Below are 25,980 nucleotides of genomic sequence, written 5' to 3'. Positions count from 1 at the left end.
TTTATTTATTGCTGGACACACTGAGCTGTCAAGAATCTTCACTATTTAAAAAGGTATAGGTATGTAGCTTCATTTTTGGATGTGTCTGATTTTTTTGTGTGCTTTGTGAACATAGATTAAGTTTGCTATGAAAAAAAGCTAAATTATTTATTATAAGTTTAAAGTTGGACTACAACATATTAATACAGCAACGTTCATCTAAAAAAAAAAAATGGTATGATACAAAATCAAAACAAACAAACAAAAAAAAAATAGTTGCTGAACATTATAGTAGCATGCATTCAATTGGCATGAAACAACTTATTTTACCATACTTTACAAGATAACTTTATTATACGCTGTTCAATAGCACCCGTAAAACTGAATAAGGTTCATAGTGAACCTGTTTTTGGTATTATATAAAATTCAATTTTCCTGTGAATTTTTAACATTATGTTACTAATTAGTCTTTGAAAGGGACGACTTCTATTGTAGTACAAGTACGTTGTCAGCATCATACTGCCTGAAAATATATTACCAAAGAATTCAAGAAGATTAAAAAAAAAATCCTTAAATAAGCAGCTCACTGTTCTGTAGCCTTTGTGGCATGGGCAGAAGAACAGAATTAAAAATAAATGAGCATAAAGGAATAGCATGCACCTCTCCGTTGTGTCAGGCTGTCTTTGATTTTGTGTTGAGGTCTTTCTGTCTGTCCTATATGCTTTCCAGAAGACGGATGTCACATCACTGGTTCGTTTAATGAATGCAGCTGACTTCAATGAAAAGACTGCTCTGCTTCCAGTTAATGCAATATGATTTTTAGACTTTGGAGAGGAATCGATCGAGATAATAATTTGAAGCACTTTTAAAATGGGTGTCAGTCACTCCAGGAAGAGTATCGCGTTCGACCAAAATGAGGATGGTAAGTATAACGATCTTACCTTAAAATAAACAATGGGTTTTCTGTTAAGTATTGAGTTTACACAAACACCTTGGATTCTTTTACAGTATTTGTACTTTGTTGTTGCCAATTTAATATGAAACCTGAAAGAAGATCTTCCTGCCAGTATTGATTACCTGTTCCATTCAACATTTATCTTGTAAATCCGGAGATTAGGAGCTCAGCGTTTTAAAAAAAAACTTTTGACAGATTGACTACAGTGCACTGGAAATGTATCTATAAACAACTTACTATATTTGAATGTGGAATTTGTAAACTGAACATTATGGTTGCTATGTAATTATTAATATTTGCACAATATAATCAAGCACACGGAAGCTTGTTAAACATGCTTTGATGAGTCCAGTTGTCTTCTATAGTATAGCCATTTTCCTTCAAGCTTTGTTTTATATAGCGCTGGAGGTGAGGGACTTTTGAAACCCTGCCTTTTCTGACATTTTTTCAGGTAGTCATTTTAACAGAAGACAAATAAAATGCCTTTCTTTATTGCTTGAGGTATGCATTACATGGTGCTCAATAAGGCTATGCATCTTGTGCACCTGTCATTTTCCCGTGCTTGTCTAAGATCTTGGCTTTAAGGCTTTCCTCTTCATAAGATCTTTCCTTGTGTTCTAAGACACAAATTAGCATTCACTTCTTCCACTGTGCTGTCAGTGCGTTTTAATTCCAATACAGTGAGCAGTTTTACAAGGCCGTTTTATTCTTCATGCATTTGAAGACCTACAAGTTCTCTCAGATATTCGAGTTCTGCAAAAGCATGTTTTCTTTTGGCCTTTAAGTTAACGCATCGACTTCCATCAAACATCATTTAGCTTTCAGCTGTCAGATTAGTTGACTCTGTTGCTTCTAAAGCTGCTCTCCTTTAGGAGAAAGTCTAGAGAATGACGTCAGTCTTTTGATACCCTTTCTGATACCAAGCCTAGTGCTTCAAGCGTGTTTAGTAGTTGCAATGTGCTGTCCCTGTAAATTCATTTTCTAGTAGCAAGGTATAATAGTGAGAATGATCAAAATCTGTAACAGCATTACTGGACTTACTGCCTAATACACAGAACCTCTACAGCCCGCCGTATCTTTTATCAGCAGCTGGCAATGCAGCCGCGTTTTAGTGTGCTGTGAAAGGTCTACTTACTGAATTACACAGTAGATTTATTTTATTGAACACGGGCCTGTACAGCAGTTGATATCTGATGTGGGATTTTCACAGTTTTTTTTGTCAGTTTTGGCAGCTAGATCATTGACTTTGTATAAAAGGAAATATAGTGATCTGCCACTTTGTAATAAACTTGAAGTGAAGAGTAGCAATTGCAATGACTTGTGAAACAAAGGGTTATTGCAAAAAGAAAAAAAAAAACTAAGAAGGACTGCAAACATCATATCAAGGTAAGGGGACAGCAATAAAGTAAGACATTGAAATTTGAATCTCTTACTCTTAAATAATTGTGCAGCATCTTTATTCTGTACTTTGTCATTAACAGATTTTTGTCAGGGACCCACAGGATAGATTAACGTGTTTCTCTTTCTTCCTGTTGTATTTCAAGGTTTTTTAGACACCCTTCCATCTCTGTTAGTTTAAATCACTTTAGTGTCTAAAATCCTATTCAGTGAACACATACCAAAAAGAATAATCATGATTGTCACATACCCAAACATTTCATGAAATGTTATATGGCTTTAAAATAAGGTCTCATGAAGCAATATATAAATAGCAGCGCTGGACCGTGACGGGGATTGATGTGTAATAGTGCATATCATTGCCTATTCCAGTTCCAATACATAGGGTGGAATGGAAGTTAGTGTCTGCTATTACTGGAGATCATGGTCTCTATTTAAAATGAGCCTTGTGGAATGAAAAACAGCTAGGTGGTCTTCAAAGGGAAGACAAGGTTATTATGTATTTTACCTTTTCTTATATGAATGTGATCGTTACTGTGTCCAATGTACAGTCAATTAATTTGATATCCACACGAAGAGAAAACCTACGAGGGAAAGCCATGAGGGACATGGACACAGTTCTAGCTCCGGGGTCTGACTGAGAATAGGACTGAACCTGACAGGAAATCCACAACACCCTCCAAAGTGTTCTGGATTTCCGTTCTTCCTGTTTTCGTTGCAGCATCACAAGGCAGGATCGGTGGTTGAGTCTTGATTTCTGAGTGTTGTTTCTTGTTGTCTAACAATTATAACCGTGCTCTCCTTTTCATTTTATTTTTTATTTCACAGTCAGCTTTGACCATTTTCAAATATTAAGAGCAATTGGGAAAGGAAGCTTTGGAAAGGTGAGATTTCATACGGAATGTTGAAAAGTGTAAGATATCTTATGTCGCAAAGAATTTTGCCATTGTCGTCTATGTTCATCTATCTTTGTTTTTTTTTAGTAAAAGCAGTTGTTAAAGTACATGTTGCATAGCAACCTGGAACCACATTGATTCAAGTAGCCTCATCTTTAACTTGGAATCAGCAATGCAGAAGCTGAATCCACTGAGAAATTAATAATGGTTAAGCGCTTATAACTGTTCGGCCACCACATATAAAAACATTTTATTCTGCGCATTTCAGAGGATCACATGACAACAGGATGAGGAATCCCAAAGAAAGTGAATGGCAGAGTGATTCCACTTGCCATAAAGGAAAAAATAGGATGCTTTCAAATGAATGATACAAAACAAATAGCTCAGATTAATTATAATGGGAAGAGTGGATATTGGATTTTTATAATGATTTGTAGCAGTATGGTTTACATTTATATATTCATTTACTGTTGACAGGTCTGCATTGTACAAAAGAAAGACACAAAGAAAATGTATGCTATGAAATACATGAACAAGCAGAAATGTGTGGAGCGCAACGAAGTAAGGAATGTATTTAAAGAGCTGCAGATCATGCAAAGCCTTGAGCATCCCTTCCTGGTAAACGTATGGTAAGTATTTACAAGTATAATTCAAGGTAACAATAAACTTCTTGTTTTTTACACTCCCTCATCTGTATAAAGATCTCCATTAAAAACATCTTAAATTTGTAAATGATATACACACTGATTATGAGTTAGAAAATACATTTGAGGGTTGTATTTAAATCTAATAGAATACAACAAAAAAGTAGAAACCCCAGTTTTTGTCTGAAGGATGACATTTTTTGTCGGGTGTTTGCAAGCCACATCCCAACACTAAAAATGCCCTTAATTTAAATCTCCTGTAATTTACAATCTGGATACAATTTCTGAAGTGTTGCAGGAGACAAATCCCGGATTCAGTGCAATGCTAATAGAATAGAAGGCAGCAGTAGGAAAGATGCACTAAAAAGGATTCTTTGAAAGGTAATGATGAAGTTCTCCACCATGTCTGTTTCCTCAATTGACTGCACGGGACCCTTGCTGTGCTGGGACCTATTCAGACTTGTTTACCTGCTGTGAGGCGGAGAGGAGAGGATTTGAGCCATACTTGTGACATTAAAACACAAGCTATAATTCACTTGCATTGGCAGCAGCCTGAAGTTTTATTGAAGCTGATAAACAAAGGGTTCCCATAGTGTTTATAATACCTGAGGGAGTCGTCTTGTTTTAATCTTGTATCTGTATGGTAATTGCATGTGAAAAGCAGAGTTTTATTTGGACACTCAGTGGAGTTCAAAGGACTAAACACTTCTCGTTCTCATTTAATTGGTATTTAACAAACTCTCATGCTGGTGAAATAACTAACACTTTTTCTCACTTATGTACTAAAGTTCTGTTTTCTGAAAATGAAATCTGGGAATTTGGAAGGATTGGTCAGCAAGTTTAGTTATTAACCTAATACATACTTTCATCAGTGTTGTGCAGCTGTTGTAAATCAAGGATTTAAACAATTTTCAGAATGCTTTTTGTAGAAAAAAATACGAAGTAAAAAAAAAAGTAAATCATTATTTTAAATGGAATTATATTTTATAATGTAAAGCCTCACACTTTTTTTCCCTGTAGTTTTTAATTCTAAATTCAATCTATGTGTTCAACCAGAATACTGTAAAAATATCCCCACCTTCCTAATTATATAAGGTAACATAAAAATTTTGTATGTGGTAACATTTATTTCCATAAAGGTTTATTCAAGAGAGTCAGTTGCCAGTGGAGACAGCTGCCTGATTTCCCAGAGCGCTCTGTGACCAAAACATTTTAATTGCCCACAAAAGCTGTCTAAATGATTTCCATTACATGAGAGTAGATGTTAAAACTTCATTCTGATTTGAACTCATCTCTCACGAAGATAAGCACCAACTAAGACATAGCTTTACAGTAAACTAATGTGATCCATCTGCATTTGCATTTCTTTCCATCTGATGATGTAGATATCCTTCTGCCTGTTGTTGATGGCTACAGTGTGGTAAACAGGAGCTGTTTTTTTCTAGCCTTGGTTGTTAACAGCTGTAGGTATTGTTACTGGGTGTTTTTAATAACCCAATTATGAAAGCTTGTTGGGGGTTTAACAAAAACTGAGAATGTTTCTCTCTTAAATATCAGAACTAAGCATGAATGAAGAAAAATGTCAGAATCACATTTAATGCAAAAAGAAAAAACAAATAAGCCTTAACATAGCATAGGGTATATATATATATATATATATCTATCTATATATATATATATATATCGTATATATATATATAGATACTGATATGTGTGTGTGTGTGTGTGTGTGTGTGTGTGTGTGTATGTATATATATATATACTGAATATTTAAATTGCGATAACGTGCAAATTCTCATAAGAGTTTATCAAAAATATTTGGTTTAAAGTTTTTTTTTTTTTTTTTAGAGATTTGCTGTTGTAGAAACAAAATTTGAAAGCTTTTCATTATATTTTTATTTACTGTATTCAGTGTTGCATGTGCCTTTTCAAATCCCCCCACTGTTTTCAGTTTTTCAGAGTATTATACATTCAGGGGGAATACCATTGCTAGCCCTCAGATTGAGAAAGTCACAGTATATTATAATTGTATTTGATTCTTTAGCCCAGGCACAGTATTGTTTCCAGTATTGTGTATGTGACACTTACCTATATATAATATATATTATATCTAGTATCGATATATATATATATATATATATATATATATATATATATATAGGCTTTTTGAAAATGAAAATTACAAAAATAAAGCATTCTGAATTTAGAATTAGGATTCCTATTTAATGCCGAATATAACGTCTCTTAGTTGTTCTATGATAACAAGTTCTCAGTGCTTCTCAGTGGTTGATGCACATGAACATGTACAACAATCACTAATGTGTTGTGACCCTGTTTTACTTTCAGTTTCATGCGTGACTGTGCAGCAACAGCACCAAAATAATACACAAAATGATTAAGAAAAGCTATCAAATAAGAGGGCTATGCGATTTTGTTCAACAAGACTTATATCTGTAATAACGCAAGAATTGCAATTCTCAGTTGAAAGCTGGGGTTTGGAGCATTTACAAGTAGAAGAAGCTGCTGTCAGGGCAGATAGGTGTGTTTTTCTTGCCTTGTTTTTCTTACTTAAATGACTCGGAGGTAGACAATAATTACATGTAAACAGATGTGTCCAAGTTATTTTAGTCTGTGGTAAACATTGGTTGGTATTGCATTCAATCTGGAAGCTATGCAGGCTTTAGCTTTAAGAAATAAAAATTGAATATTCAGGCTAAGATAACTTCCCCACTGACATTATTGATGATCTTTTATTGTGCTTAGTGTATTGGTCTATACACAATCTATAGTAATTGCTCTATTACTAGGAAAATCCCATTAGGAACCAATGAGAATGTATACTAGTTACCATAGTGTATGTACTATGTAGTTACTATTGATACTGTACAGTACAAGACTTGGGTAGTGAGTTATAGATAAAGTATGTATTTTAATCTTTATGAATAGTCAACCAACCAGGTCAACCAACTTGATTGATCTGTTATCATGCAACAAATAAGATTTCACACTAGGTTAAGCTTTCTTCTATGGCGTTCCAATCTCTTTCCTGTTGCAGCTAAACATACTTCCCAAAAAACATTAATCGGTTTAACCAGATCATGCATATTTCATTGGAGGTGCAGGATTACTGGCATTGGATTGGAATAAGAAAAGAAAAATGTTGTGTGCTCGATTCATAATTCATCCAACAGACAGAAGCTGTTTGTTTCCTTGAGGGCCAGTACAATTAAAATCACTCCTCTTCTAATTGCTTTTGACAGCCCGTACAACCATCAACTTTAAACATGCTACTGTACGTAGCAGAGGACACACAGTGTTGACCTGAAGTATACAACCAAAAATCAAGAGGCTCAGCAGTTTGTGTGTTCTTGCTAGTATTATTATGAAGATCTATTCTAAAAAGAAGCTATGAAGTTACCAGTTATAGTCCAGGAGACCGTGGGGGTAACACAAATGAGTCAGTAAAGCAGTTATTAATTTATGTGAGGCCCACCACCATGTGTGAACGTGGTTCCTCCTGCACGGTGGGGATGGCACAACCACATAATAAAGTAGGCGCACACTTGCCATTAACATCCTTGTTGTGCCTGCATTATCCTCTGTCGAAAAAGCATGATCCAATTAGTTCATTTTAAGAGTTAGTGCTCGTAGTTCACTAACCATTTGATATGCGCAGCTGAACTTCAACAGCCCCTCCAGGGCATATTTCCTTTTATTGCATCATTGTGTTTCCATTGACTTGTTGTGCGCTGTTACCAAAAAGCAGCTTGATTGGCCACAGCCTGTGTGGAAAACCCCAATAGAATGTATTTCTCTTTTGGATTGTATAGAGTGAAGACACCTATTGATTTACATAAATACAAAAAGCTTATGGAATCTGTCATTTTTGTGAGGATACCAGTCAGTGTGGTTTTTATCAGTTTTATGAGCGCTGGTTTTCCACATTGCATTACAGATTACTACACTGATGAAGGCACGAGACTAAATTGAGGTCTTTATTTTCCTCCCTACTTTAAAGTTATGGATGAAATCAAGCTGGCAGGGGTTGGAAAAGTACTGCATTTCATTTCCATTAAGACTGGAAAAGCTTAAAGTCTTTCTGAAAACATTAGTACAATGGCAAATAAAATAAATCCAATTGAAAAACACACAAACAAACAAAAAAAAATCATGACAGATTGCACATATCATAAATAAGTAGTTTAAAAAAAATAAAACATTCAAATTTAATTTTCACATGAAGGGTTTTTTCAGAGCATCATTTCATTTCTGCTTTCCTCTTCAACTCTCATCTGCTCTTGTCCTCTGTGCTGGGGGTTGTAATATAAGATGGGGTTGATATATCAAATGCACCATTTAAGATTTGATTTGATTCAACGGATTTCTCTTTTAATGTTTTTTTTTTTCTTTTTCTTCAAGCCATACTCATTTTTAACCCTGATTCAGGATTAGGAGCTACATAAATCAATTACCTCTTGGAAACCTTAGCTGTATTGACTTGAAACTTCTTAGGTAACTACGTATAGGTACAACACACATCTTGGGGGAAATGTTACTGTAACAGGGAGAGATCTGTGCTGACTCTGCTGGCGTGTTCACGGGCTGCAGGAAGAGGGCAACAGTCGTCCAACAACTGCCTGTGAGTCATGGCAGTGACACGGGGAGGTGGGAAAGTGGGTGTGTGGACTTTCCCCCTCTCTGAATGGCTGAGAGCTGAGTCTTGGCAGATTGCTAGCCCTATAAAAAAATGCTCTGCTGTTTCCTCAGGTCTGCCCTCTTAGACTCAACGAGAGTGCGGAAGCTCTGATCCAGGACCGGGAATCAGGCGAAATAAAGAGTTTCATAGCGAGACAGAGAGAGCGGGGGACCCTTGGGCAGACCCCGGTGTATTGTGAAAGAACAGGCTAGTTAGCCTACAGAGTAGGACAGTAATCTGGGTCGTGCGGGTAGCGACGTCGGGATAACGCTGCCGAGTGCAGCACCTTTTATTTGTAGTTTTATTACTATTATAATTTCCATTGTTCTTTTCGCCTTAACCGTCCACACACGACATGGGAGTTTACCATTGTAAAAAGAGCATAGCGTTTATTAAAAAAAAAAAAAACTGAACAATTTAAAAGAATATATACACCATTCAAAAATGTAAGGTTTTTTGAACCAGGAATAAGGCAAGGGAATGATGGGTTTGAGCTTAAAATACTTCCATGTGTGCTGTATCAGGTCTGATAACATACAGTGTAATATATTTGCAGAGCAGATTGTTCAGTAGAAATGTCAGTAGAAATGTTAGGCCACGTAAATGTTACTGTGCTTTAACAAACTCCTGTGTTTTTAAAGGAGAACATTACATGTTAATGTTTCAACCTCTGAATGCTTAATGGAACTGGATTACATTACAGGTGTGGTGTTATTTGGTGGTATATTTTAAAATGTGGTGTGCCGCGTACTGCGCTTGCCCCGAGCATGCGCAAATGATTTTAGCTCAGAAAACGAGGAAACGCCTGTCTGATGTTGTAACGATGCTCTGAGTTTGGTTCTTATAGTTCTTTTTAATATCATTTTTTTCACAATTCAGAAAATGTATGTGACTTTAACTGATGAGCAACGAATTGGGTTATCTAACATTGCAAACATTTACGATGCTGTGGGTGAATTACAGTTTGACTTGTTCGTGGAGATTTGTGCAGTCGTCAATCACAGCACTTGTGAATCAATGAGCCCTTAATTAGAGCCTTATAATATCTCCAAAGTTATCTCCATACTTTATAATCTAGCTAACATAACATATCCAATGTTGAGACCTTGATATACAGTACACACAGGCAGCATGCATATACACCTCATTTAATACAATTATTATACATTCGATTAATCTATTTAAATGAGGGACCACAATCACATGTAGAAATTTGAAAATAATGTAGATTCCACAAGCTTAAATCTGCATAATGTTTTAAAGCAATGTTAAGGTCTGTAGCAACTTATGAACACAACTAATTGTTCTGAAATGTATATATTTAAAGCACACATCAGTAGCCTATTCAACACTTTCTTGCTTCACATTGTACTATTGTGGCTATACCGCTATGAGTGTATATATTGAAAAACTGAAAAAAAAAGAACTGGTACATAAACTGGCACATACATTAAAAGACTTGACATACAAACGTACCAGTTTTTGACAGTGTACCGTTTTCTGACCTGTATGTTTGATGCAATCCAGGTACAGTGAATTGTATGAAAATTAAATGCAACTGCTGCTTATACTGGTGGAGTATAGACTGATCAAACCAATTCATTAGTTCCATATTTTAAACTTGGTGCAAGATGGATGCATGAAGTTTTGTAGATTGATGACATGCATGTTAAATGTCTGGTAGGATATACAATGGCTAACCCTTGTGTGTTGTCCCACAGGTTCTCGTTCCAGGATGAGGAGGACATGTTCATGGTGGTTGATCTGCTGCTGGGGGGAGATCTGCGGTACCACCTGCAGCAGAATGTCCAGTTCACAGAGGCGACAGTGAGGCTGTACATCTGTGAGCTTGCGCTGGCACTCGGCTATCTACAGAGCAAGCGCATCATTCACAGGTGAGCCAAGGATTCAAAAAACAAGAAAATGGGGTATTTTCCTAACAGTGTTTTTAACATATCTGAGTTTACAATTTTATTAACCCATTCAATACCTTTTTTTTCTTCTTTGAAATAAATTAGAACACAAGCCGTATTTATGCACTTTGGTACATTACACTTCGACTTAAGTTTTACTGCGAACAGAATTAGAATAAGTTATCATAACAATATAGCTAAGAGAACATTAAAATAACAGGTAGATGCCAGCTGAAATGCTCCAAAAATTACGGCCTTTTAATGGGTTAAAAAAAAAAAAAACAGGTATAAATATAAGTTAAACCACAGTTTGGAGGTGAATATCTGTCTGGTTAATTGATGTCCAGGAGCAGATGATGTTTATTTGTAAATAGATAGTAAAGCATGCTATTACATCAGTAACAGTGGTAAAGCTGAAAAAAAAAAAAAAACCTTAACTCATTTTTAATAATCACATAACATAATCAGCACAATATCCCCAACTGGATACTGTCTAGACTTAGAAGAGCAACATTGTGGCAAATATTAAGTACAGGGTTTAAATTTAACTTAATTGGTATGCAAATTGAAACTAATTAGCATACCTACAAATGGAAACTGCACGGTAATTAAAATGGTATCATGACAGAGGTAATTATGAAAAATAAGACCATTGTTGTCCCAATGTGGAACACTGTACAGTAATATGTTTAAGGATACTCTTCCATTAATTCTGCTAATCACGCTTGGCAGTATTAAATGTGCTAAGTATACCTGCTGTATATTCATGATGAATTAGACTGTGGATATGAGGGCATTTGTGTGCCAACCATGTGACCTGCAGGTTTAAAACTCCTTTAATACGTTCCGTTGCCTTCTAGCTAAAACCTTCATTGTTATTAACACACTTTAAATTGCATTTTTGTCCAGTACATATTGTATTAACTGTTTCACTGACACATTGTTTTAACCACTGGCCCTATCAAGGATATAGATGGTTTTCACAAATCCGTTTTACTTCATGAATATACTGTTCCATCATACCATTTCCCTAGCATTATGTGCCTGGTGGTGTTTTCTAAGATTGGGTTCCACTGCCGATTATTCTAATTTAATTTGGTCAGAAGTTCACTCTGATGATTTACATAAAATAAACAATTAATGCTTCAAAACATCTGGGCGTGAAATCAGGCTTTAATTGCCCGGTTGGAAAATGAATCAAAGGCTGCTTTCCATTAGTGTCTCAGTGTGACTGAGTGGAACAATATTTCTGGGCTGTGGTGAGTTGAAAATACTGAGCTGCTTGAAGGGATCACCTGTGACCTGTTCATGGGGAAAAATGGTTGATTTCAATTCTAATTCGCAAGTAGTATTCTGAAGAATAACTGTTCATTCTGACCAAAACCAATTTGGGACATTTATTATTATGTGATCAAATATTCTGACCTGTACATTATTTAGATGTTTTGCTAGAGTATAAACGTATTTATTCTGAATTACTATTATATAACTTACCTGTTGTTGTTTATGGTTGACTGCATTGTAATTCCAAGTGATCTATATGTAGGACAATAAGCATATCTGTGTTAATTAATCTTAGACGCTCAGTGTAAAAGCTGTTATTGTATTGCATAATGCCTTTGTTTTACAACCAAATGCAATAGAGTAGAGCATATTGCAGAAGAATTGGCTCACTTTGTTTGTGTTATCTACTGCAACTGTTGTTCTTGCGGTTCCTCTACCTTGCCTATGGGAATAGGAGCAGGGGAGAAACTCAGTAATGTGAAGCACATGTTAAATCTGCACCATGATCATACTTAAAATGTCTATTGGATTATGATGCTGCCCTCATTCCTAAAAACCAAACAGAAATATCCAGAACATGCACTGATTCCTTTTTTTAATTAAACAAAAGATGTTATAATTTTTTATGTTTTTTGGGGTTTTTTGGGGGGGGGGTTTTGCATCAACATTACAGTTTTTAAGCCAGGTCCATACTGTAAAAGTATTACTAACCCTAAAAACACTGAAACCTTATCTTGTGGCCTTAATTTGGTTAATCATATTAGCAGCATCTCTGTCTTGCATACATCACACAGTCTTCAGTGCCCACCACATCAATATTATTTGGAGGTGACTTATCTTAAGGACAGGTGTGCTGCAGCATTTGAATTTAATCTAACCTGTATTTGGTTCTGCAGATAAAAAGGCTATTGTATCTTTAGACCCACTGTCATCATCCGACCCCCCGTCCTTTCCATAATGATGCCTGTATGATTTGGTTACATAGAGCTCCTCTCAGTTACATGGTTCTTTCTAATAAGTGATGTAATTAAGCCATTAGACCCAGGTAATAGCTTGTCAGACCAGTCAAGTGTAACAAAAGCCAGTCAGATCAGTTGCACCTTTTTCTGTTTGCCCTGAAATAGATAATGAGATTTGGCTGTTTCATACAAAAATTGGAATATTGATAAAAGCGATGGATTACCAGTGATGCTTCTTCATTTTCTGACACTAAACCAGGGTCTCATGGTCGTAGTCAATTGGTTTAGCCAAAAGACCACACTGCTGCGTCATCACATTATAAACATGATGAACTGTCTACTCATTAGATTAACAGGTTGAAATAACATCCAAATAAGCTGTTGGATTCAACCCAAGCTTTTTGGGTGAAGCCTGTGGTAAAGGGTAATACACTAAAACCACAATCTTGCTACAACACGGTAAACCTCAAGCAAAAATATTGAAATCTGCTCAAAAGATACTCCACGAGTCTCTGATCCACCATCTGTTTCACGTTAATTTGCTTGTTTTTCTCTAATGACAAACATGAAATGTATGATGCCTGAAGAATACTTGAGTAGTTGTTATTGTCTGAACAAATGAAATATCATTATGACTGTGTGACACAGAGCTGCGGGATTGTCATTGTAATTGTTGGATTACTGTATGAAGACAATCTGGAACCGTTTCATTGCTCTGGAACTCTCAGGCTGTTCAAACGAGCTCATTCCCTTTAATGCAAACGTGTTTTCTCTTATGCCACTCTTGCAGGAAATGCCAGTTAATTAAACACAACAATTGTGACCTTTTATGCTTCAATCTGGCCCCTGCTCTCTGAAGAAAATGCTCTGAGCTCAGCAAGGGACCCTGTCTGTGTATTCATTTTGCTTTGAATGTATAAATTATAGATGGCCACTTGAGGCAAAGTGCCCGCCCCTGTGTGTATTTTGTGTTGTGTGTTAATGTTGGTGTATAGTCACTGGTACACAGGATATAAACGGGTCTGTGTAACACGAGTGTTTAAAATGTATATTTGTATTTAGGCACGAGGATTGCACAGCACTTCACGTGCAACTAAAATGTAATATGTGAGCACGGGGAATTGCACTCTATTAATTCACGTGCAGTTATACCGCGATTCCAATTGAATGATTGATTAGCAATCGAGTCTTGGTACAGCTGCATAAAAGCAGCATGTTTTCACCCACTCGGGGTTGTGTGTTCGGTGAGTGGAAAACGGGATTGGCGACAGAGGTAATACGAGTAATAATAATAATAATAATAATAATAATAATAATAATAATAATAATAATAATAATAATAATAATAATAATAATAAAAGTAAAAGTAGTTGTAGTAGTAAAAGATCTGCTCACCGTGTTTTGTTTAGTCCGTTTTGTTTGCCTGTTTATTTTGGCGAATGTGCCGTGTCCTGTTTTTGTTTTTTGCAACCGTTTATTTTCTGTCTGTTCCTTCTTTAAATGCTGATCGAGACCATTCTGTCAGCTTCACCAAACTCCACCTCTCTTGTTGTTTATTTCCTGGCTCTGGTCTGACACCACCCACTCCGGCCGTCTTTGTGACAATGCTCCATTAACATCCTAACTAATAAGCACGTCATATTGGCCTTAGAATAGAAGTTGTTAAGGTTGACAACTAAAGGACTCTGTAGTTCACTTTTAATGATCAATATCTTGCCTTTTTTTTCTCTTGATTTCATGATGGCTGTTAATCTCAAAGGTCTCAGGTTAATTTGGGAATTTGCTAATTTACGTGTTTAAGCATGTTCTTTTTGCAGCACTATTCAAAACTGTAGTTCAAAATCTACAGTTATTGTAAAAACTAGCTTGAAACATGAAACTCTTGCTCAGGATGGGGCACTTAGAAATTTCTGAGCTTAGAAAGCGTTGATACTCTTTGTCTGTTTACAGACCTGCCAGCTTGCTTCAGTATCAATACGCCTGCCTGTTCAGGGAAGGGAGGACACACTAATTCTGCTGTATTACCTGACAGGGGAAACTAAGAATTATGAATTATTTTTTGCAGTAATGCAGCCTCTAATTCTGGTAATTATGGAGGCTGTTACTGTAATTACATATGAATACAGTGATTGCACTGTCTTTTTTTTTTTTTTTTTTACCCAGTAGCTGCATAAGCATCCTCCTGTCAGCTTCTGCTTGTTATCAGAGATTTCTCTCTGCTGTTCACTTTCATTGGGATTCCAACACCTAAAATAATATTGTAGCGTACGGGTTGGATAAACATAGGGAACTGACTTCTAAAATTGAAAAGCAGTACATTAAAACAAGCAAAGACCAAATAAGGTGTCACACAGCAGCTCTAATCACTTCACACATGTTGTATCCACTCAGAAGACTGCTAGATGCAAAAAGTCTCATTAGCTTTATCTAGCCTAGAAAACATCAAATCACATTATTAAGATTGAAGTGGCGCTCTTGAACAAATGATATAAAGCCAAGCACTATGAAACAGAGCAGAATTAACTGGATACCTCATTGTGCCCACAATGTGTCCTGTAATACAGTCGAGTCACTACTGAGTATTGGGTGATCCAGGCACAGCTTACCTAACCCAGGGTCTTATAAACTTTGACACCACATCCCTAAATAAACTGCCTGCTTCAGGGATACTTGCTTATGCATTTTGCAGCTTAAAGAACTGTTTAAAAGGCAGCTACTGCGTACAATCTTCTGTCACTCTCATGTGGATCTTGGTTTAATGCACAGGCCAAATTTTATGAAAAACTTGAATTGTATAAAGCCCTATGACTTAGCTGATTAATCCTTGTGAAGTAGCAACCATTTAAAAGTATCTGGCTCATTCTTTTGCACAAATACACAGGTGCTATTGATCAATTTACTGATTGATGATTCATTTAGTTCTATGAGAGTCAGTACAACATTTCTTTGTAACCATTAGTGTTAACTCCAGCATATACTAAAGGTCTTCCTTTTATTAAACATTACAGAACTTTTTTTGGACATTTAACATTTTTTTACAGGTAGTGAAAAATTACAGTTTTACTGGAAATTAGCCAAACAATCAATTTGAGGAAACCGTGGGGTACCATACTAAGTTGCTGGAATCGCGGTATAGATACAGGAATGATACTTCAATTTAAAATGTATATGTTTTCTTTTTCTTGTAGGGATATTAAACCGGACAACATTCTTCTTGATGAGCAAGGTAAGTGTGGAGATAGACGTCAGACTTTCTTGTGATGAAGAACAATGTTCCATATTTCTATATTGGAGCGCAACTGCTGTTTTCTTATATATATATATATATATATATATATATATATATATATATATATATATATATATATATATATATATATATATATATATATATATATATTATATATATATATATATATATATCTATATATATATATATAATAAAGTTTATGCCAGGGTGCGTTGAAAGTAAAGAATGCGTGAAAGACGTTAGACTTTTATTTTTTATGGTTTAGCAGGTTTAGTGGTGTTTTGTAAACCTGTAAACTGGAGTAAAAATCTTTGATAAAATGAACGCTCTACCACAAAAGATGCATATCTGTCTGCCGTGTGCCTCATATTATCATGGAGTTCAGCCTGCCAGATGATTGTGAATAACATTAATGCTCTGCCAGGGTCCTTCTGATGTTGTCAGGGTAACAGAGAAAGCCTCTCTGTGAATAATATAAAATCAGCAACCCTACCTGAACATGCAAATTGCACTTCTCCCAACTCTGAAGGTTACTATGGCATGAAACCATTAAAGCAAAGACATAGTAAAGCACACAATAAACTATAGTGCCAATTCATTAGTAAACTTCTGTATGTCTAAAAAATGTCGACAGCTTGCAAGTTAATGACTACAAAAGATAACAAGTCGGCATGAAAATTAGGAGACATTTGGCTTGTTTCGTTTGGTTTAGGAAGGAGCTAATTATAGAAACAGGTAGCTCTGGGCTCTTTACATACACAGTATGTTCTGACATTTACTGTAGCTGACAAGTGTTTAATTCCAGTCCAGACTTCAACAGCGCAGACACCATATCTGATGTTGATGTACTGTGGGTTAAAAGAGAACATCGTCACATTTCTCGGGTGATCTATAGCAGAGATGGTTTCATTTCTGTTTATTTGTAATAAAGATAAGGCAACACTAACATTCCAATAGGGGAGATCAGAAAAGCAATAAAAGACCTCCTGTGTTTGCAATTGCCGTAGGTCTGGTAATTTATACTTTTTCATGTTATTGACTGCTGGTATTGTATATCTTATACTGGTTTTTGTAGGGTAGTGGGTAATGCTTTAGTGTAAGGATCCATGTTATTTAACCAGCATTGCATCTACAGTATGCATTAGAAAGGGTGTTTTACTCCAGTTTACAGTATATTATTGTTATTAAAATATAGTGTTACGAGAGCATCTACCTAATACATTTACCATCTACCTAAGAGTTTTTAATTACTTTATAACACAAACAGAATATCTATGTCATTCAATTGTAATCTAGTTAAAACAGTTAATATTGTAAGAAAAACATAAGCCTAAAGGTTTAATGCATTGTTACTTTCAGGAGTCAAAATAGATTTTCTTTGTTGCTCCTCGCATTGTAATTCCTGCCCTGAAGAAGAGTCTTACCTGACTGGCTAGAATGAGCAAAATGAGAATACAATGCATAATGATTTTTTGTATGGCTTAGAAATAGAATGCCATCTGTACTGTATGAATAAACAGTGACTATAGTCCTATAACTGAGGTCAATTTCACAATAAAATAGAATCCCTTTATTCTTTCAAAGCTTACCTTTCAGAAAACAGAGCCAGTCTTTGTGGAAGTATGTTAGTTGGATGTTTACTTAATATTAAATTGTATTAGCTCAAACTCATACTGAATATAGCTTTTCTTACTGAGATTAGGGAATCAAGTGTTAAAACCTATTTCTCACAAGCTTCAAATCATTTATTACATTAAGTAATCATTTTAGTGTAGTTGTTGTGTCTTTAAGCACACTGTACATTTTAAAAGTGTGGTGTACAGTATTTTAAACTGCATTTTATCAGGTGATTCCTCTGATTTTTTAAATGTATTTATTTTTTTAGTGTGCGTCAATGTGTTGGAAGAGTAGACAGTTAAAAAATGTTATATGTTTAATGGTGCCTGAGACACATAGAGACTAATAAGTAATTTAAAATAAGTGAAGACGTGTTGGACTCTCACTATCCCTCTATTATGTGCTTTACATGTTTCAGCTGTCCCGCTGTTTGCACAAATATATGTTGAATTTAACATTTGGTATTTAAAGCTCATTTGACAAGTTGGCAATGGGGGATAATACTTCTTGCTAATATTCCATAGTGAAACAGTGGACATACCTGCAAGACACTGCACCTCTAAGAATATTGACAAGTTTAGGTGCTGTTTTAATCGGAATATTAAATCAGATGCTTTAGCTGTTCTTTTTCCTTGACCTTTCTTGATCTGGGATTAAGAGACAGATTAGTGGCTTTTACCTGGGCCTCTATCAGAATTTATTTGTTTGTTTTTATGGAGTGCTAAACAAATGAATAACATTTCACAGGTCAAGCAGAAAAGTCACGCTCCTGCTGGCGGCATGTCTGTATCTATGACACATTTTTCTTTTAATTTTCAACAGGCCATGTACACATTACAGACTTCAATATTGCTGCACAAGTGAAGGAAGAAATGCGAGCTACTTCTGTTGCTGGTACCAAGCCATATATGGGTATATATTTATAGTTGTTTCTGAATTCAGTGTACTTATGGTTGTGATTTATTACATTTTCAAAATGTACAATTACAAAGGATGCTGCTGAAGTGAGGTGATATTAAAAAAAAAAAAAAACACTAGGATTTTGCAACTGTAAATTCACTCCCCTCTGCAGCAGTGGAAATTGATTTTTTTTAAGTATGCAAACTTATTGTTTTAACAGAAACAATAATAGGCAAAAGATAACATGTATGATAGGATGTTAAATAGGTTTGCAGAGTAATATTTTGTATATTGTCAATATGATTATTTTCTCACTGAACATAGTCTGTACATCACTTCATAATTTTCTGTAGCTGATTCATTTGCAAGCTATGCAATACTAACTTTTAAACTTTTCAAGGCACAATTTTTCTACAGACTTACCTTGGGTGCTGTTACCTGTCAGAGGGTCAAAACACTGTTACAGATTGTATGACCTCATTCTGCCTTCTTCAACTGCTAATTAGGACAAACACAATCCAATTGAAAGAGGTTTTTATGTAATTGGAGAGTGGATGCTGCATGTGGAGATCAGTCTTTTTATAGTTATTTGCAATCAAACAACCCAAGTAATGTATAAAATATGTTTTTACTGAGACCCCCAAGTGGGTAATAGATCTAATTCGACAAGCCTGATATCTCTTTAAAGTGGAGCTGATTGAGGGGAAGCAGCAGTGAACAGTGGTAATAGCCTTCTGTTAGCATTTGCAGACTGCACGGGGGGTAAAATGACATGATGCACAGCATCAGAGCAGCAGCTCGGTTAATTGACACATACGGCGTTAACAGCATAAGCTCTACATTTTAATTTAACCAACGGAAGGAAAAAAATGATGCGAGACCGACAGTAAGAGCGTAATTACTCATACACGTGTAACTGCTAAATGTGTATATCTGGAAGTTTGGAGAGTTACCTGCAAGGACCTCAGGACCTCAAAACCTCACCTCAGGACCTCAAAAAATGGGCTGTTATACCAGTATTACCAGTACACACACACCCCCCGCCTGACTGGTTATCTTGAAATGTCATGAATGTGTAAAAGTATAGCACAATAATTAATGGATGCTGTCACGTTTTTTGTTTGATTGTTTGTTTGTTTTAGCACCAGAAATGTTCCAGCCATTCGTTGGGGGTTGTGCCAGCTACTCCTTTGCAGTGGACTGGTGGTCTTTAGGAATCACTGCCTATGAGCTTCTGAAGGGACAGGTGGGAGAGGGGTTTTATATTATTACTCTGAATCACACCACCACTGCTTGGAAATATATCTTTAATGACAATCTCATTGTAGTCTGACCCTGTACACACTGAAAATGGTAATAATGGTATAAATTTAAGTGAGGTCCGGACATTGGCAAGCTCACTCTTTATTGCCTGCAGTTTGGATGTCTGGTATTCTGGTATCTTCCACTGGGCAAATTTATCAAGACTTGATGCACAGTGTATTAAGTGTCAATCACTGTCATCCAAGCATATCTCATCCAGATGGTGAGGAATGACAGTGCTTGTTCTAAAACAGCACAATGCATGTATTGAAAGTAAAACTGTATTGAAAGTAAAAGTCTTTTTTAACCTTATCTATTCATATACATACATATCTTTTTTTTTTTTTTTTTTTTTTTTACAGAGACCATATCACTTCCGATCAAGCACATCAATCACTGACATCATTAATTTGTTTTGCACTGTCAATGTCAACTACCCCTCTACTTGGTCTGGTGGCATGGTATCTCTTCTAAGGAAGGTTCCTTGGTCTGGTGGCATGGTATCTCTTCTAAGGAAGGTAACTTATAGATCTATATATATATATATATATATATATATATATATATATATATATAGATAATATAGCTTGATTTAAAACTTGAAACGGAACTGTTAAATCAAAGCAACACCATAGCTATACTTTATAAAGACTGGCTCTGCCATCATTTACTTTTAATCCAGTCCTGTGTAGCCATATACAGTATGTGGAAACTGAACTACCACAGAATGCCATGAAAGAGAGGGAGTTACCATGGAAACAGTAATCTTCCATTGTGCTAAATGGGAGCATTCTTAAGGTGGTGGGAAAATGGAGCCTCATTTAGTTTCATCTTGAAGATGACCAGTACAGTACAGTTAACACATATGGATGTACCTCGGAGCTCCATTACTTGATAGAAAAGGCAATGAGTGTGTTCCTGTGTTTTTTTTTTTTTTTTTTTTTTTTTTGACGAAATAAAAAAAAAAAGCTTTGTAACAGACTAGAATAGAGTACTGTATATAGGCTTGGGTTGTTTGATGGTTCTGTCCTAACGCATTCTACTGTTAGTTCACATCCTGTAAATAATGTTTTCCTTGCCGTGCTCAGCTGCTTTCAGTAAAGGCTGAGAATCGTCTCTCGTGCCTCTCGGACCTCCAGGGATTGTGCTACTTGTCTGATGTGAACTGGGAGGCAGTGCTGGCAAAAAATCTACCTCCTGGATTCACTCCCAATGCAAGTTACTTACATTTTTTATTTGCAAGTCACTTACATTAGTTATTTACACAGTTGGCATAATTGATGATAATTGTATCAAGTCTTATACAGCCTTCTGCATTCAAATAATGTGTGTTGTTCAACATTTCTCCTGCTATGTCTGCATTAGAACCAAAAGCAACACATACACCATTTATCATACTTCTGGAGGCGTTACCGTACTTATGTTGGCTACATGCATTATTATTATTATTATTATTATTATATTAATAATAATAATAATAATAATAATAATAATAATAATAATAATAATAATAATAATTATTATAGTATTATTATTATTATTATTATTATTATTATTATTATTATTACTTTATTAAAATAAAAAATACATAAAATACATAAAATACATAAAAATACTTAACTCAATACAACTAAAACTATGCAGTACAATAATCCAGTGTATAAAAATGAAAATGTTTGCTTTTACTTAGGGCTGTGTGGTGTGTATAGTGTAGACGCTGTATAAAATGTACTGAATTTGTCTACATCTATACATATTTTTATATGCAGTGTAATATATATATATATATATATATATATATATATATATATATATATATATATATATATGTATGTGTACGTTATTTGATGACCCATACTGTTAAAATATGAATATGTTCATGTTAATGGTTCCCGATGCAGGCCTGGTCACAGTACCCCCATTATGTAACATCCAGCTTGTTCAAGTACTGGTCACCTATACGTTTTCCATATTGGGGATATATTTTTTGCATTGGTTTCTATTCTTTTGCTTGTGCTTGTTTGCTGTACTGCAGAAAGGCCGGCTGAACTGCGACCCGACCTTTGAACTGGAGGAAATGATTCTGGAATCCAAGCCTCTCCACAAGAAAAAGAAACGACTGGCTAAAAGATTAAAAGAAAATGGAACCGACAACTCCCCTCAGGTGCGAACAAGAAACCAAGCATTGCTTCCAATGGCTGTTTATCAACTTGCCTGCATGAAATTGCAGTGCTTAATTCAATTACTTTGCATTTTGTAGAATAGTAACGAGTACCTATGGAATCTGGACACCCAGAATCCTATATTAAGATTTATTCATTTTTTTAATTTTTTTTAAAACAATAAGACGAATGACGAGTATAATGTAACCTTCCTAATATCAATGCTGGTGTTGGTGAGACACTAAAAGGTACATGGCACACAGTGAAGCTCTAATTATGATATATAAAAAAACAATGCATATTGAAAAATTACATTAATGAGGTGCTCGAGAGAGAGCAGAAGTGTTTTAATTAAAGCAATTTTCAGTCCCGAAAATTTGTCACATTCAGACTCTTCAGACTGCCATTTAGTGTTCCCTGGCAGACTAGCATAGAACTGCAGAATAGATGTAATGTAGAGTATTATAGCTCATATGTCTACAAGCAAAAAATAATAATTAAAAGCCAGTATATGTTTTTATACTATGCATGCCTTTATATTATGTCAATCCTGTTAAGAAAACTATATATATATATATATATATATATATATATATATATATATATATATATATATATATATATATATATATAGTGTATAACTATATTGAACAGTGAAAACAAAAGGAAACCAAACTGTCAAAAACATAACATGTTAGTTTCATCTATTTTCTAGTGAGGAAATTCCAAGGCCACTGATACAGGTCAAACTGTGTGCTGCAGTGCTCCCTAGTGGAGGAAAGCTCTGTCAGAGGAGCCCTGTAAATTACTCTTATTAAAATGTATGCAATAAAACACAGTTTTAATGTATTTGACAGCATTTAAATGTTATTTCTTAAAACCATGGAAAGTGACAGCAAAAGAGAAACACATCATCTATTTGCAAAACAGTGCAGCACCCAAGTAACAGCGTCCACATGAACCACATCCCAGACTGGATGCATATAGGAAAACAAAACACTTGATTGAAAAGTACAGTGCTTCACATATGTACAGCACACATACCTGTCCCTTTGAAAAGAGCCCACAGAAGTCAATGAACAGCATGCAGGCTAGCAGTGCTTTGGAGATCTTTTATGGACAACTCGCGATAACCTTTGCTAAGAGTTTTTATTTTCTTTATGCCCTTAATGTTGACAATTCCAGGTTGAGACAATGCTGCAGGCTATCAGTGTGTCACAATAAGAGCTTGTATAACAAGGAAAGACACTGGCAGGTAGTGCAGGGTCTGTTTTATAAGCGGTGTCTGTCTTTAAAACATCTTAGAAAATGTGAATAATCATTAGTTGTTTTACTAGTTAAATATTGCAAGTTTAAGAATCCTACAGGCCCAATGCCTCCCTGATAACCTTGTATGTATTACAGGCAAATCTGATTGTTAACACTCTGCGCACTTCTGTGTTTTTTTTTTTTGTATATATTGGTTTGGAAACTGAAGATCGGGCAGTTGCAAAAGAGTCTGGAGTGTGTTCAAAGGGAATTCACTGTCTTCAACCGAGAAAAGTAAGTCATTCCTAAATGACCGCTTTATCATATCTCAAATATGTAAGCTGGTTTGTTGTTGAAGATGGGAGGTTTGTTTTCAGTTTTACCTCGCTGCTTGCTTACTAAATATCTTAGGACACTAGTAGATAATTATCTCATACACTTTCTACTGAATATTATGGTACATTGTGCCGCCTCTTGAAAAAAGATTGAGTGGCACAATTTGAGAAGTGTACCTAAATACTGAGTTGTAGCCGGTTTTAAGAAAAGTAAATGTATTTCTTTCTTGTGTGTGTTTTAAAAGGGTTAATAAAATGCAAGAAGAAACACAACAAAACATGACCACTGAAAAAGACAAGAGTGAAGAAATTGAAGATGGACAAAATAATAATATAGCTCAGTGATCATGAACATACCTGGGTAATATCATTTAAGCACCCTTTATTTCTGCAGCTTGTAATAGTAAACGCCTCCATGGGTAAAGGGACATTCTTACCCCGTATGAAATGAAGGCATTGAGCTGGCATGTCTTTGTCTGTCAGTTATGTGCATTGTCAGTTGCCGATATCTTTATATGTGAAGTAACCATGCTGGCAGGCATGGACTGAATGTTCCTTGTATTCATTGAAGAGCAATAATAGCTGTGAACCAGATCATAAAAAATCCATGTGTTTCATGTTGTCTACATCAAATTTGAAAGCAATATTTGATTTCTAGGGCCTGATATTACATGAGAGTTTAAAAAAATGTGATTCTTGTTTAATTACTGTTAGGATTGCAGGTTTGTATATAGATATTTGTACCTCTGAAATGCGGTTTTCATTATTAATAACCATGTTAAGCTGCTTTGTTTTGTATTTATTCAGCTGGGAATTTGTAATAATACTGGAAACAGTCAAATAATATAGCAGTCTACTGTGAGCACTGTTTAATAAATATTTACAAAAAATGTCTTACTTGGAAATCATGATCACTAACATATCTTCTGTGAGGATTAAATTAAATTAATTTGTACAAACTAAGCCAAAGCAGCCTTAGGTTTGGTTTTTATTTAGTAAAAGTGTGTATTGTTCCATTTTTCCATTTGCTAACATTTTCCTAGGTTACAGATTTTCTATAGAAACAAACAATAGCAAGGTTATAGGGGGTAACGTTTCTATCTTAAATCACACACCTGGCATTCATCTAGGCAACATGTTGCCAACTTCTGGCATATTGGGAAACTCAATCTTTCAACAACTGAATTAGTGAAATATGATATAATAAGATGGTACAGTGATATTAGGGGGTAAGTGTCTAGGTTCTTTGCTTTGAAATTTAGAACCCAGTCTCTTAAAGATGTGAGGTATCTCTTTTACTGACAGTCCTGCAGTTCAGAATCCCTTCATTGAAGTTTCTGCCTACTTTGCTTTGTGGAGTCAAGCCAGTGTAAACTTGTCATTGAGGGGCTGGGACCAAATCAGAACTTTGACAACCTGCTAATTGCACTTAACAACACTGTATTTAATAGCGTTTTCTTTTTATGAGTAGAAGAAATAAGATACAAAAAAAGAAAACTATTAAATACAGTTTTTTTTTTTTTAAGTGCAACTAGCAGGTTGTCAAAGTTTTGATTTGGTCTGGGCCCAGGTCTAATGTCTATATGAAGTTAACACATGCCAATAATACCAAGCATGAGACATCAATGATCATTGCACCCTGTGTGAATATGACCTCATTTGTGTCCAGGAATCAATCCCTACCCATTTGCTTGACTTCTTTAAGATTAAAGAGCTCAAGCTTTATTGATTATTTGTCCTTGTGAACTAGAATGATCTTTATCTAGTGCTAGAGGACCCGACGTAGAAATCATCTCTAACGTGCTGCTAATACCAAATAAAGGAGTACATTTTCAAAGCATTAATATCACTTTTTTTAAAGGAGACAAAACTGTAAATGTTTTTAAAATATGCCCCAAAGTTTTAGGATAATATGATGTGCAAAAGAATACTGTTTTACAGGTTATGCAATGAAGCAGTTGATTTAAAAAATTTCAAAAGTCAGTATTACTGGTCAGTGGAATTAAATCACTGAGATCGCTCCAAACAAAGGATCACTGTGTGTATTGAACATTGGGACAAGAATATGAATAAGAAAAGGAAGGGCTTAAGTAATTTTGAATGCTGAAGCCAAGATCCTATTTTTTATATCTCAATCCATTGTCTGGACACTGAATTGGGTACCCCTTGGTTGTAACATTGGCTCTCCTGCCATTGTCTCATGCTGATGTGTACCAGTTTCAAATCATAATTACCGGTGTCTTCCGTCATTTTGACGATTGCATCGAGGCACAGTCTTCCTGCCAAAGGCAATCTTCCCACTTTTTTTCAAACTCCAGTTTTCCTGCAAGTCCGTCAGTTTCTGCTGTTGCACCAGCTACTAAAACTTCCGCTATCTTTCAGGATAATCTTCTGAGTTTGAGAACAGTTACGCTGCCAATCCAAGGTTCAGGGAGTAAACAG

At 35.4% G+C, this 25,980-nt stretch overlaps 1 protein-coding gene across 1 annotated transcript; it reads left to right on the top strand.

Moving 5' to 3' along the window:
• Positions 1–818: 818 nt before the first annotated feature.
• On the top strand, positions 819–24,395 carry LOC121324734 (serine/threonine-protein kinase 32A-like). Its single transcript, XM_041266883.1, has 12 exons — positions 819–901; positions 3,161–3,216; positions 3,706–3,857; positions 10,290–10,463; positions 15,913–15,950; positions 18,414–18,503; positions 19,634–19,737; positions 20,156–20,272; positions 20,882–21,007; positions 21,829–21,957; positions 23,433–23,497; positions 23,784–24,395. The coding sequence occupies exons 1-12, from the start codon at positions 850–852 to the stop codon at positions 23,881–23,883; spliced, it is 1,203 nt and encodes a 400-aa protein (XP_041122817.1). The 5' UTR covers positions 819–849; the 3' UTR covers positions 23,884–24,395.
• The last annotated feature ends 1,585 nt before the right edge of the window (positions 24,396–25,980 follow it).

Source organism: Polyodon spathula, chromosome 12 (assembly GCF_017654505.1).
Source record: "Polyodon spathula isolate WHYD16114869_AA chromosome 12, ASM1765450v1, whole genome shotgun sequence".
In the NCBI taxonomy this organism is placed as follows: domain Eukaryota; kingdom Metazoa; phylum Chordata; class Actinopteri; order Acipenseriformes; family Polyodontidae; genus Polyodon; species Polyodon spathula.
Note: the sequence above shows the minus strand (reverse complement) of the source record. Positions and strands in the feature narration are given on the sequence as shown.